At 44.4% G+C, this 15,044-nt stretch overlaps 1 protein-coding gene across 1 annotated transcript; it reads left to right on the forward strand.

Annotated features, from left to right (window-relative positions):
* Window positions 1-5,526: 5,526 nt before the first annotated feature.
* On the forward strand, window positions 5,527-14,841 carry LOC126993925 (mitochondrial import receptor subunit TOM22 homolog). The gene is made up of 4 exons (XM_050853088.1): window positions 5,527-5,803; window positions 7,735-7,846; window positions 13,674-13,801; window positions 14,164-14,841. The coding sequence occupies exons 1-4, from the start codon at window positions 5,639-5,641 to the stop codon at window positions 14,242-14,244; spliced, it is 486 nt and encodes a 161-aa protein (XP_050709045.1). The 5' UTR covers window positions 5,527-5,638; the 3' UTR covers window positions 14,245-14,841.
* Window positions 14,842-15,044: the final 203 nt, after the last annotated feature.

Genomic DNA, 15,044 nt, shown 5'->3' on the forward strand with positions numbered 1-15,044 from the left:
AAATCATTTTAAGATATCTTTATAAAAAGTTACTATTTTTATATAATCATTTCACTATATAAATCAGCCTATATTAAGCGCCTTACTATACATGTTATTTTTTTTTATTTAGTATTCAACCCTATTTCTTCACATTTATGAATAATACATTTAGTTTGCTTTCTTTTGACATATACACCGGGTATTCGATATATGCGAGTTCGAAATATGCGAATTCGCTCATATGCGACTAACCTAAATGTGCCAAGTATTCGTTTTATGCGAGAAAAATTCGCTATTATGCGAGTAGCGGCGCTGGTGCGACTGGTTGGTGAGGTATGGTGGCCGACTCGCACTAGAGGGCGGCGGGTGCAAATGTTTTCCCGCACTTTCCTCGCCTATAATTAACCTTTTCCTCCCTCTGATCCTAAATTGAGTGGGTACAATTTCTATTTTTTTGTTTGTTTACAATGTATTTTCATATTATATTTTACAGTTTATCTGTATTTAATGTGCTTTATTGTTGCTTAAGTGCTTTATTATTGTGAAAAGGTGCCGTAATAAATAGTTAGAGGGTTCGAAAACGGGTCGTGGAACATAACCCCCTATAATTAATGGGATGATAGGTTCGATATATGCGAATTCACATTATGCGAGCTTTTTGCAGAACGTAACCCTCGCATATAACGAATACCTGGCGTGTGCGTGTGTGTGTGTGTGTGTGTGTGTGTGTGTGTGTGTGTGTGTGTGTGTGTGTGTATATATATATATATATATATATATATATATATATATATATATATATATATATATATATATATATGTATGTATGTATTATTCATATATGGGAAGAAATAGGGTTGAATACTAAATAAAATAGAAAAAAATAACATTTATAATAGGGCCCAATACAGATTAATAATCAGAAAAAAAATTGGAAAGCACTAAATAAATAAATAAAAAGTTATAAGCAAAAAACTAGGACGTGTCCAAATCGCGGCAAAAGGGCCGAAAAACAGGCTATTTTGTGACGGCTCGACGACAAACTTGGAATCGAGCTATCAAAAAGTCCTTCGAGCTGGTCAAACTACATTGCCAAGAGGGGCTACATGCCAAATTACAGCCTTCTAGAGGCAATAGCAATGCCACACTAGACAAAAACGGCAAAGTGTCTGGAGTTCGTCAAAATCGCTCTCAAAAGGGTTTACGTTTCGAGCTCTAGCGACGACACTACTGGAAGTAGGGAAATGTTATGCATCATATTGGAAAGTACATTGGTAGGGCTAAATTATTTGTTAAATAAGTTTTTTGAAATTCTCAAAAAATGAGTGGGTTTCATGGTTGGGAACTCAAAAATAGTTTTTTTCAGTCGTTTTTTGCGAATTTATTCGATTTTTTACCCTTGTCAACGGGTCAACATTGGAAGCAGTGAGTCCCTTCAAGTACCTTGACTTTACCATACCAGAAGGCACAAAACCTGAAACTGTGGCAGAAATCGCACAAACAGCGGCAATTAGGCTATAGTAGGAGCATCAACCATCTGGAAGAACTAGTTAACGCGCTGAAAAAGTTTGTAAGCCTTTACCGAATAACCTTCGAATACATTACGAGCTCCATAAGGATTAGGAACTCCTTAAATCCTTAGTGAATCCGGCCCTTGGCGTACAATTATTGGGACACGGCTTTGTAACGCCTCCCATTCTACTATGGGTCTATAGGCAGACAATCTAACAAGGAACAGTCAAGGAAAGCCGCCGACAAGGAAGACAGCGAAAGATGGGAGGATAACATATGAGGACGAGATTTGGGCAGATATGGCAGGAGAGTGATCACGTCTTCAAGGGTGTCCTAACAGCATCAACAGTGTCACCGGAGAGAGTAGAGCAATGCTTCCTAAACCGGGGGGGTACGCTTGATTTAATATTGAGAACCCTATGAAAAAAATACAAAATGATCTCCTTCATCAACTTCAGCTATAGTCTAGTTAGGCTTACCATTGTTAATAAATCTGGATGTGTATTTTATATATCAATTGACGCAAGGAGGGCGTGGAGGCGTGGCGAGGCGTGGCATGGTAGTAAACTGGGGCCGGATTCATGAAGCCACTACAAGACCGGTCGTTGGTAAGTCTTTAAGTAAATCTGTCCTCTACGAATGATCATTGTGTTTAGGCTGCTCCGATGACAGTGAATGAAGTACTGGCCTGGTCGACACTTCCTTCATTGTCATTAGAGTCGCTTTAAGATCAAGAGCGTTCCTAGATGATGGAGTTACCAGAAGACTTACCATCATTAGGTCTCGTAAGTGGTTTGATGAATCCGGCCCCTGTTTAAGAACCACTGGAAATGAGGGTTGATTTACCTTAAGCACCCCTCCCTATTGTTCCCTACTACACCAACACATTTCAGCTGTCATATGTCTTCTACTAACCTCCACGCCTCCCGGAACACCTTTAGGAAGAGTATACAGATCAAAACAAGTGTGAAATAGCCATGGTCCGTGAAGTAGGAAATGGGACATGGAAGGGAGAGTAGAAAGTTAAAATTGACCTTATGCGCCCTTCCTATGCCGTTCCATACTCAATTATCTGCTCCCCTGTTGTCATATGTCTTCTACTAACCTCCACGCCTCCCGGGACACCTTTAGGAAGAGTATAAAGATCAAAACAAGTGTGAAATAGCCATGGTCCATGAAGTAGGAACCGGGACATGGAAGGGAGAGTAAAAAAGTTAAAATTGACCTTATGCGCCCTTCCCTATGCCGTTCCATACTCAATTATCTGCTCTTCTGTTGTCATATGTCTTCTACTAACCTCCAAGCCTCCCAGAGCACCATGAGGAAGAGTGTAGAGATCAGACCAATGGAAAACAGCCATGGTTAAAAAGTTAAAATTGACCTTATGTACCCTTCCCTATATGCCGTTCCCTTCTCACTCATCTGCTCCCCTGTTGCCATATGTCTTCTACTAACCTCCAAGCCTCCCAGAGCACCATGAGGAAGAGTGTAGAGATCAGAACAAGGGAAAATAGCCATGGTTAAAAAGTTAAAATTGACCTTATGCGCCCTTCCCTATGCCGTTCCCTTCTCCCTCATCTGCTCCCCTGTTGCCATATGTCTTCTACTAACCTCCAAGGCCCCCGGGACACCATTAGGAAGAGTGTAGAAATCAGAACAAGGGAAAATAGCCATAGTGAAAAGGTTAAAATTGACCTTATGTACCCTTCCCTATATGCCGTTCCCTTCTCACTCATCTGTTCCCTGTTGCCATATGTCTTCTACTAACCTCCAAGCCCCCGGGACACTATTAGGAAGAGTGTAGAAATCAGAACAAGGGAAAATAGCCATAGTAAAAAGGTTAAAATTGACCTTATGCGCCCTTCCCTATGCCGTTCCCTTCTCCCTCATCTGTTCCCTGTTGCCATATGTCTTCTACTAACCTCCAAGGCCCCCGGGACACCATTAGGAAGAGTGTAGAAATCAGAACAAGGGGAAATAGCCATAGTAAAAAGGTTAAAATTGACCTTATACACCCTTCCCTATGCCGTTCCCTTCTCATTCATCTGTTCCCCTGTTGTCATATGTCTTCTACTAACCTCCAAGCCTCCCAGAGCACCATGAGGAAGAGTGTAGAGATCAGACCAATGGAAAACAGCCATGGTTAAAAAGTTAAAATTGACCTTATGCGCCCTTCCCTATGCCGTTCCCTTCTCCCTCATCTGTTCCCTGTTGCCATATGTCTTCTACTAACCTCCAAGCCCCCGGGACACCATTAGGAAGAGTGTAGAAATCAGAACAAGGGAAAATAGCCATAGTAAAAAGGTTAAAATTGACCTTATACACCCTTCCCTATGCCGTTCCCTTCTCCCTCATCTGCTCCCCTGTTGCCATATGTCTTCTACTAACCTCCAAGCCCCCGGGACACCATTAGGAAGAGTGTAGAAATCAGAACAAGGGAAAATAGCCATGGTTAAAAAGTTAAAATTGACCTTATGTACCCTTCCCTATCCCCCTTCCCACTTAAGTTCTGTTCCCATCTAAGTTATGTTGTCAAGTGTCTCCCGGAACACCATTAGAAAGTGTGTGATGATCAAAACATGTGTCAAAATAGCCATGAAATGTTAGGGAAACGGGACATATAGAGGGGAGCGTAAAGTAAATATTTACCGAGAGTAGTCAAGTCATGGTTACTGGGTACTCACGTTAGGTGGATAGACCTCTACGTGTTACTGGTACCCGCAGATGGTCAGGGGGCGTGAGGAACACCTTGATATATGTCCAAATGGTCCATGGGGGTTAGCAATTAGACTATATTAGTACTTTAGTCTCCTTGGGGGGGTTACCGTGAGCTGGGACCTTAGGAAATAACACACGCCTGAATCACAGCAACGAACCCTCACCATGAAACTATTTACAAGGGCCAAAAAGTAGATCAATCGGGTTCTAGTCAGTGTTCTTTTAGGTTCATGGTACAGAGGAAGGGTCAAACTACCACCAGGGTCATAAGGCTACCCATGGAAATGCTGGCAACTCCTATGAAAGCCTTGTCAAATGTTTGCTTGTGGGCCGAAATGTTTCTTCTACTTGGTTCATGGTACAGAGGAAGGGCCAAACTACCACCTGGGTCATAAAACTACCCATGGAAATGCCGGCAACTCCTACGAAAGCCTTGTCAAATGTGTGCTTGAGGGCCGAAATATTTAAGAATGGGACCCTTACTACAGTCTTTCCTCTTCCCCCAGCTGCTGTACTTTCTCCATTAACCCACTTCCTATTCTTCCAATACCCTTGATTGAAAGCCATAATAGGATAGACGGGGGATTTCTGTGGGAAGCCTCATGACAGACGTGTGCTGAGGAGGGCCTGGGGAAGCTATATGAGGAGGATTCTAGGCCAGGGGAGGGACGTGAGAGAAAATGTATATATCCTTGCCCTTACAACACTAACATTACCAATAACATCACACATATAACAACCACAACAACATATGTAAGTACCCTCGTAGCCCCAAGGAGGCAACATGGGCTGTGTACGATAATTACCCCAAAACACGATAATTCAGCCCTCTGGTAAATGATTTATGTTGTGGATTTTAGCTTTTATGAGTCTTGTACACGTTTGTCCTATAATGCAGCTGTCACTACAAGCAGAAGGAATCATTACAAGCAGATAGTAGCAGGAAAATGGCCCAGAAATAGTACAAGAACAGGGCAGCAGGAAAATGGCCCATGTAATATCTAATACAAACATAGTAAAAATGGTCCAAATCTAAATAATTAATGATTGATTGATTGATAGTTTATTGTTGCAGGTAAACAACAAGGGAGAAGGACAAGCACAAAGCAGCAGGAAAATGGTGCATAAATAGTTAGCAATAGTTAGTACAAGCAAAGTGCAGCAGTAAAATGGTCCAGATCTTAATAATAAATACAAGCACATTACATTACATTACGTGCTGTTATTGTGTTAATCATGGTGTTAATTTGCTCTTATGATTTATCGTTTACTGTTGTACGTTAGTTAAGGTTAGCTGTACGACAAAGTGAAGACCGGCACCCAAGACCCAGCCCCAGCCCAGCCCAGCCCAGGCCCAGCATCGTGGTGCAGCTCTCTGTCCTGCTTGACCCCGCTGACCTGACCTCCTGACCGTGTTCCAGGAGCCATGGCGACCCTGATCGAGCTCCCAGGGCGGGACAGCGGCGTGGCCAGCAGCGAGGTCACGCCGGAAAGCACGGAGGGCACGCAGGGCCCGGCCGAGCTGACCCTGGCGGCGAGGGTCGAGGCCAGCCCCGACCCCGAGGCCGAGCCCGAGCAGGACGAGGACGAGGTGAGGGCGGGGGGCGGGGGGGAGTACAGGGGCCACCAGGAGGGGAGGGTGAGAGGGAAGGGACGGACTCGAGGGGGAGGGGAAGGAAGGGGAGTTTTTTTTTTTTTTTAATCCTGTACTTTCTTCCTTCATTGGTTCCTTTGGACCCCTGGCAGGCAGGCCGCTCAGCAGTACCACTTGTACACACTGGCGGTAAATGGCGGCCTTCACACACAGCATGGCCACAAGGAGTAGCGGTGCAGACGCTTGAGGCAGCAGGTGTTGCTGCTACAACAAGCAGCCCTGGTGGTCATGATGCCTGGCATTCAGTTGTCACTTTCACATGTGGCTGCAGCCGTGCCACTATCTTAGCAGCACGTGGCGCAGCTGTAGCGCCGCTAATGGATAATATTCACGAGAGCGTAGCCTCCCCTGGCAGTGGCCTCGGCGGCGGTCCATCCGGTGTTGTGAGAAATACCTCCTCGCTGAAATAAGTCGCATATACATGAGGGGGGGCTCCAGGGGGGGCACATCCCCCCACTGGTTAGGAGGTTATGTAAAGTTCGGTTGGAGTAGTTTAAAAATGCTCCCCCACCCTCAGTTTTCCACGGGTGTCCAAGTTGAACCTCTCTGCGAGCTATTTTGCGGCTGTGGCGGCGGGTCCACAATAGGCATTGAAAAGTCAATCATTTAGTGACTTCCGGAGAAAAATACAATCTCCATGATAAACAGCATCATGTTATGTCCAGAAATAAGCAGTCAGCATCTCAAAATTAGTGGGCTACACTTTCGTGAATATTCCCCCTGCTAACGCCCAGCCCAATTTGACACCCTGCCAGTCCGGGAGTGGAAGTCAACAAAGGTGGTTTTATAGCCGGGTATGGTGAGAAAGGCATCAGCTGAGGAATTGTTGGGGAAAATTCAATACAGATTTCATTAATGAAATTGTGAAGTGGCTGGCAGTATGCAACCTCACTAACGGCTAATCACTTTCTACCTAAAATACAAGCAGAGCCTCAAACACACATTAGCAGCACCACTAATGCTCATGTGCAGAGCTACAAATGCACATTAGAAATTTCATGAGTGCCACCAATGGTCGTGAGCAGTGCTGCTGAAGCGCTGCCAACCCCAGAGCAGCGCTGCTGAGTGGTCCATCTGAAAAGGGCCTTACTCTCCTCTTTCCCTACCTTCTCAGTTTCCTCTCTCAGAGTTACACCCAACACTGTGGGTCAAGGTCAAGGAGACAGCCTTGAGCACTGAGGCCATGAGCAGCTTAGCCCAAGACCCAAACTTTACCTTCTCTCCACTGCCTCAAAGACTTTACCGTGCTATTTATGACTGACAAAATTTTCCCTCAAATTACTACTAGTTTCCAAGATTTCAATACTTATTTTTTGTTCTACCTTTGGCGTCGGTAGGCTTCTTTTGGTGGGCCTGGTGGTCGGCTGCAGCCTGTTATGGCGCAGTTTATCGTGGCGCCATCTTGCTTGGCTTATGCTGCACCCCGGAGCTCATCTTTGGTTCTTTTTGATAGAGAATCTAGAGTCCGGGTTGACAGGTGGTCTTCAGGACAGCATGTAGGTAGTCTTGGGCCACTCGGCAGTGACTGAAAAATTGCCAGCTTGTTTGTAATGGTGGGCGCAAAGCAAACCCAGTTTCTCCTGGACGCTGCACATTCACACAGACTACCCAGCAACCGTCTCACCAAAACAACGCTAGGTTACTTATTATTTTAGCAGCAGTCGGCTACTTTCTTTGCAGTGATACTACTAGTTTAGTGGTGATAATTACTGTTTTTGTAGCAATTGGGTATAATTTTAGATTAATATTTATAAGTTCACTGGGAAACGGAGGATGGCACGGAGTCAATGATGCTACTACTACTATTACTACAACTCCTGCTACTCCCAACACCGCCCCCACCACTAACACAACCACTTCTATTACAGGACTTGGATGAGAGTATCATTGAGCGCGTCTTGGGCCTGACGGAGATGTTTCCCGAGAGGCTGCGAACCACCTGCTCGTCCACCCTGTCCAGCTCCCTCAACCTACTCAAAGGTGTGTGTGTGTACGTGTGTTTGTTTACCTAGTTGTGTTATATGGGTAGTCTCTCCTGGCCATTCATTCTTTTTTCTTTTGATGGAGCAGTGATTAGTGGGCTATTCTTTTTTAGGTAAAGATTCGTATTAGGTCCGTGCCAGTATCTCATAATCTACTTTATGAAACATCAGTATCTCTTCATATATCTTTTCTACAAACCTTCAACAGTCATGTAAACGCTTTGAAAATCCAATTCAAGGACTTTTTTTTTACTCTTGAAAATAGGGGATAATGTTTACGAAAGCGCGTCGCCTCCTCTGCTGGCCGCGGCGACGGTGCAGCCGCAAAATAGCTCGCAGAGGGCTTAGGGTCGGGGAGCATATTTAAACTTTAAGACCTACTAACGGGGGGGCTGCGCCCCCCTCGACCCCCCCTTCTAACCAGGGGGGGTTACGCCCCCCCCTGAACCCCCCTCTCGTGTATATGTGACTTATTTCAGTGAGGAGGTAGTTCTCGCAACACCGGCTGCACTGTCGCCGCCGCCGCCAGAGGAGGCGACGCGCTTTCGTAAACATTATCCCATATTTTCAAGAGTAAAAAAAAAGTCCTTGAATTGGATTTTCAAAGCGTTTCCATGACTGTTGAAGGTTTGTAGAAAAGATATATGAAGAGATACTGATGTTTCATAAGGTAGGTAATGAGATACTGGCACGGACCTAAAACGAACCTTAACCCTTTTTTATTTATTTATTTATTTATTTTATTTTATTTATTTTTTTGCATTATTTACAATCCATCTTCTATTCTTGGGGACGCAATTTTGATGATCCTCCTCCACTTGCTCAGACCAGTGCTAATCCTTCCTTTATTTCTAACACTTAGGCTTTTTTTTTATTTTTTTTTTTTTTTCTTGTTGCCCTTGAGCTGCTTCCTATGCTTAACCCGGTAGCAGCGACGGGCCAAATTTATGGCTTTACCGTGTAGCAGCGACGGGCCAAATTTGTGGCTTTACCATATAGCAGCGACGGGCCAAATTTGTGGCTTTACCATATAGCAGCAACGGGCCAAATTTGTACCATGATATAAACCCCCCAAAATAGATGATACATAATCTGATCACAAATGCTTTGATATATATTATGAAATGGTTTGTGTGAGGGGTGATTTTTTCTCATTTTTCTAGCTTAGAGGGACCATTAAGAAACATGATCCCCGCTGCTACCGGGTTAAAGATCAACCTGTCACCACGAGAGTAGTAACCCGTGACTGTTAACCTGTCCACTGCAATTGGCATGGATTTTACCTTCACTGGTAGCCTGGTAATATATACTCCCAGGTCTTTCTCTGTCTCTGTGGTAGATAGTGGAGTGTTTCCCATGTGGTATTGGTGTGCTGGATTTCCCCTCCCAAGGTGCAGGACTATACATTTTTCTTCATTGAATTGTAGCAGCCACTTTTTGTTCCATTCCTGTAGCTTGGTGATGTCTTCTGGTAGGAAGTCCACATCCAAGGGGTTAAATCTATTCCAGGCATCCCTCGTAATAAGATACGGTTATGTTAAAAGATATCTGGATGATTGAGGGTTTACTGTTAACTGTTGCCTGATTCTTCAAACATGGTATTAGTCTTCATCAACAGTAATGTGGCTGACTTGTCTTTTTTTAACTGTTTTTCAAGGCTTGTTAGTTGGTTTTGTTGTCTTTTTTATATCAACTTTTATGACTGAGTTTGTAACATGTCAACTCTGTGAAAATCCAACACATCCAGCTGACTCCATCCCAAACATAGAATTAACCCTCTCAGTGCGATGTCACAGCGACAACGTGCGGTCCGTGCCGGTGGTGCTAAATTGGCACTGCGATGATTAATCAGTTTTGTATCTCCGCTCACAATACATGTTTCAGCTATTCCATACTCCATTGTAACTTTATTCTGATTGGTCCATGTCATTGGGCTGTCCTTGCCCCCACCTCCGCACACATACACCCCCCTTACACAATATCAACTCACGACCACTGAATTAGGAAACTATCGCCACTCAGACTGACAAACCACCCTTAAATTAGAAAGATTAAAGGAAATGAACCTGCCAACATTGGAACAAAGAAGAGAAAGGGGAGACATAATACTAATTTATAAATTGTGGAATAAAATGGAAGAAGTAGACAACGAGGAGTTTGTACTAAGAGAAGTAAGAAACACCAGCAACACACAAGGACACTGAAATTTTGAGAAAAGGAAGATGCTTGAGAGACAAAAAAATATAGCTTCCCACAAAGAAACATAGAGGTTTGGAACAGACTAAGTGAGGATGTAGTATCGGCATAGAGTGTGCACAACTTTAAGGGAAAACTGGACAAGTACAGATATGAAGACGGGATCACACAAGCGTAGCTCAGGCCCTGTAAAATTACAACTAGGTAAATACAGCCACGCCTTCAGATATGAAACAGCTGCCATCTGCATGGTACCAGAATGAGGTGAATTGCGTCTTGCCCAGTCGTCTGTCACAACCTCCAAGAGATAGCGAGAATAATATACTAAAAATAATGCAATAGTGTTGTTGTTTTTTAGATACAACGGTAAAATGAAGAAAGCCTACCGGCGCTACAGGCGAAGACGTAAAAAAAAAAAAAACTAACAATTTTGTATCACATTTACTCAGAGACATCACGTGAAAAATTGCAATGACAGTAAGCCAGTCGTATAGTATTTGCCTTCTTTCCGATGATATGCTCGGATATTTGTTACAGGGCATAATGGAGGTGAAAAGAGACCCCCCCCCTGCCCAGCCGCGCTCAGGGGGATCAGCGCATATGTCGCTTTGCACACTCCTTCCGAAATTGACCTCTCTTTTGGCCACCTCTTTTGATTCTTTTTTGTAGGAGCAGCAAGTAGCGAGCTTTTTTTATTATTGTTTCCTTTTTTTGTGCCCTTGAGCTGTCTCCTTTGTTGTAAAAAAACAAAAAAAAACAAGGGGTCAAGGGGAGCGTCCGGTTTGAAGACCGAAAAAATATGAAAAATATTACTTTTTGTGAAAAAAAATATGTGGTTGGGTTACACATTGGCTATCATTTCCCAAAGATTTATGGTGAAACACACGATACTTTTGGTTTAAATCCCATTTAAAGGTCCAGTACTCAACCACGTGTGTTTGTTTACATCGATAGCGTTGGGTTCTTTCCCCCCAAAACTGTGGAAAGAACGGCAAAATCTTTATATTTTTTGGTGAACATGATATGGCAACACTAAAAGCTAGTGTATGTGGGGAACTGGGACTGTCAGCCGAGAAGCCCGAGATGATAGTGCCTGCCAAGCTGTGAAGGAGAGTAGACGCTCGCCATCTGTCCTCGAGTAGACTCAAGACCGCTGCTTATTTTCCCGCTGTTTCCGGCTTTTTGCCTGCTCACAGCCATGGGACAGGTATCTAAGAGGAAGAAGCAGAGTAAGGATGCCTGGATGAAGAGCATTGATGTGAAACGGAGAAAAATACTGCATGCTGAACCTGACACCACCACCGCGTCAGGTGAACCCGTGCCGCCCACGCACTCGCCACCACCACTCTCCGCCACACTCGTCACTCCCACGGCAAGCACATCACAGCCCAGCACATCACAGCCCAACACATCCCATGCAAAGGAGAGTCAAGGAAAGGACACAGAAGATACCTCGTTACTCTCTGCTAGAGAAAATCTTCTAGACATGGAGACTAGAGATGAAGATGTGGAAGTGACGACGAGATTGTCATGCTGACGAAAAGGAGGCTGAAAAGCCTACTTTCCTCTCGTTGTTCATGCCCAGATCCTGCCTATGATTATAGTTTCAAGCCTGATGCATACGAAAACACCATAGTCATGCACTGCACAAGCTGTAACTTCAAGAACACTTCGAAACTGGAAGCAGTGATAGCTGGGCGTCAGGCAACCAAGATCTTGAGGACCAACATATCATTGACATACCTGTCTATGCCGGCTTCAGGAGACTGTCATTTGTTGCACAGTCTTTAATATTAGACCACAACTTCAGGTACCAGAAGGCATGTTTGCTGACAGCCTTCAACATCAAGTCGAAGGCACTAAGAAGATCCCTCACAGCACAAGATAAGGACAGGAGGAGGCACAGCCAAGCCCAGCGGAAGCCAAAGCCAGAGAAGAAAGAAGAAGCATCAGCAGACTATGTATCTGGTGGCTTCTAACTGAAAACATCAAGCTGAACAACCATGAGGAGTATGGGCAACATTGGTACCCCGCGCTTGACAAGATAACACCTTGCCTTTAGGAAGAGCAGGGGTGGAAGAAGGAGCCTGATATGCTTAAAAACACACCTGATTGTACTATTAGCTTGCATATAATCATAATAAAACATATCGTACCTGAAAACACTCCTAGTATGTAATGACAGGTGTGAGATCAATGAATAAACTTTATCGGCCCGTATCTCAAAACATAAGTTATTACCCTTCTAAAATCTATTTTGGGGCCAGTTTTTGCTTGATTTCAATGAGACAAAAACTAAACAGCAGAGGAATGTTTCTTAATCAAAAGTACGCTGCATTTTTTTTATATATAAGTGAGCTGTCATTTTATATTAATATTTTTTTGGCAAAAAAGTAAAAAAAAAAGAAAAACATGAAAAAATTCATAAAACAAAAACAAAAGCAAAATGAAGGCTGTGGGGCCAATAATAACGCCAGAATAGCACTCGTAAATTTCAGAAGGGGCTGGCCGGGCTGGAGACTAGAATGGGACTGAATGTCTAAAATTGATGTACAGGTTGTCAATACTTCACAGCATAAAAATCAGAGTGATTCATGCATAATTACCAGAGATATGGCAACCCCGTTCAAAACCGGACGCTCCCCTTAAAAGCCAAATTAGACACCCGCACACCCACACACCTACGCCCTCAAAAGCCCTCTAGTAACAGCCCTTCCCACCCTGCTACACACCTATACAGTCTCCACTCTGAGTCAGTATTCCCTCATTAACTCGGTAGAGTGGGGATCATGATTCTTAATGGTCCCTCTGAGTGAGAAAAATGAGAAAAAAAATCACCATTCACACAAACCATTTCATAATATATATATCGAAGCATTTGTGATCAGTTTATGTATCATCTATTTTTTGGGCGGTTAAATCATGGCACAAATTTGGCCCATCGCTGCTACACGGTAAAGCCACAAATTTGGCCCGTCGCTGCTACATGGTAAAGCCACAAATTTGGCCCATCGCTGCTACACGGTAAAGCCACAAATTTGGCCCGTCGCTGCTACATGGTAAAGCCACAAATTTGGCCCATCGCTGCTACACGGTAAAGCCACAAATTTGGCCCGTCGCTGCTACACGGTAAAGCCACAAATTTGGCCCATCGCTGCTACACGGTAAAGCCACAAATTTGGCCCGTCGCTGCTACACGGTAAAGCCACAATTTTGGCTCGTCGCTGCTACCCGGTAAAGCCACAAATTTGGCCCATCACTGCTACACGGTAAAGCCACAAATTTGGCCCGTCGCTGCTACACAGTAAAGCCACAAATTTGGCCCGTCGCTGCTACACGGTAAAGCCACAAATTTGGCCCGTCACTGCTACACGGTAAAGCCACAAATTTGGCCCGTCGCTGCTACACGGTAAAGCCACAAATTTGGCCCGTCGCTGCTACACGGTAAAGCCACAAATTTGGCCCGTCGCTGCTCCAGGTTAACAGAATCCCACACACCTTCATATACATACACCCTCAAAAAAACTCTACTATTAATGAATACTAATACCACGTTTGTAGAATCTGGCGCACGTGTTTTCTTCACCTAACCTTCCCTGCCAGCCCCTGACCAGTACCTTCCCCCCCAGGCACCTACGAGCTGAGCCGACAGGTGGTGTGGGTGGCGGTGAGCTCCTCTGTCATCCTCTTCGCGCCTGTCATGTTTGAACTGGAGAGACTGAACGTGGAGGAGATGATGAAGCAGGACAGGAACAGGGTGAGTGTGTGTGTGTGTGTGTGTGTGTGAAGGGAAGGAGAGAAAAAAGGAGGATGGGAAGAGAGGAAAGGAGAAGGGAGAGATGGAAGGAAGGAAGGAAAGAGGGTTAGGTGAGAAGGGAAGGAGAGAAAAAAGGAGGATGGCAAGAGAGGAAAGAAAGATGGAAGGAAGGAAGGAAAGGAGAGAAAAAGTAAGAAAAGAGAAAGAGAAAAGGGGGATAAGAGAGGAAAGAAAGAAACAAGGAAGGAAGGAAGGAAATTGATTGAGGGAAGAAATGAGAGAGAGAGAGAGAGAGAGAGAGAGAGAGAGAGAGAGATCTGTGTCCAAACCAAACATTAACTCATTTTTTTCCTCCTCTACAGCTTGTCCTTGGCCCTGGATCAGCCATGTCCGGGCCACCCCCCACCCCTGGCCTCATGCCCCCCCCACCCCCGGCACGCTAAGGCAACCACCATTACTACCACCACCACTGCTCCTCCTGGTATGGCCCTCCACTACCACCACTACTACTACGAACAAGACCACTATTACAGCTCTTCACCACCACCACCACCACCACCACTACCACTACCACATCCCCCCCTCTACCCCCAATACACTAATACAAGTCACATTCCTCCAAAATCAATGGTTAGTGATGGAAGGTAGTCTGACCAAACTACTAACTTATCGCCATCAAGTTAGTAACCTATCGCCACTCAGACTGACATATCGCCCTTAAATTAATAACTCATCGCTGCTAGATTGATTACAGGCATCCGTCGCTATACGTTTTGGTTACGCTCATAAAGAGAACAATTGTAAAGTGATTGATCGTATAGCACAGAGGTCCCCAACTACAGAAAAGGAGGCAGTTGAAGGGCAAAGGACAATAACAGCATCAAAAAATGCTCCTCCAACATGCGATAAAAGAGCGAGAATCCACAAGAGAGGTCAATTATTAAGTGGAGAAGTGTCTTGATAATTGCAGTCCCCCCCAAAGAGACTCATTTTGCATCTACTAACATGAACACAAATTTCCGATAATGATGATTAAAACGCCTTTTGCAACAAAAGAAAAAGCAAGAAAAAAAAGAAGAGAAAGAGGAAGAGAAAGAAAAGAAGGAGAAAAAGATGAGGCAGATGAGACAAGACATACACTTGCAGAATAACCCCAAACAAGTTCCAGAGCATTTGTTTGCAATGACTGTTTAACCCCTTGACTGCAGATTCCTACCAGAAGACATCACTAAGCTACAGGAGT

The sequence above is a fragment of the Eriocheir sinensis genome, unplaced genomic scaffold (assembly GCF_024679095.1).
Source record: "Eriocheir sinensis breed Jianghai 21 unplaced genomic scaffold, ASM2467909v1 Scaffold7, whole genome shotgun sequence".
NCBI classification, from domain to species: domain Eukaryota; kingdom Metazoa; phylum Arthropoda; class Malacostraca; order Decapoda; family Varunidae; genus Eriocheir; species Eriocheir sinensis.

Bases quoted from the DNA above. Each gene is read 5' to 3' on its own strand.
- LOC126993925 (XM_050853088.1), top strand. From the start codon at position 5,639: ATGGCGACCCTGATCGAGCTCCCAGGGCGGGACAGCGGCGTGGCCAGC. The intron at 5,804-7,734 runs GTGAGGGCGGGG...CTTCTATTACAG, and splicing joins CCGAGCAGGACGAGGACGAG to GACTTGGATGAGAGTATCAT. The intron at 7,847-13,673 runs GTGTGTGTGTGT...CTTCCCCCCCAG, and splicing joins CTCCCTCAACCTACTCAAAG to GCACCTACGAGCTGAGCCGA.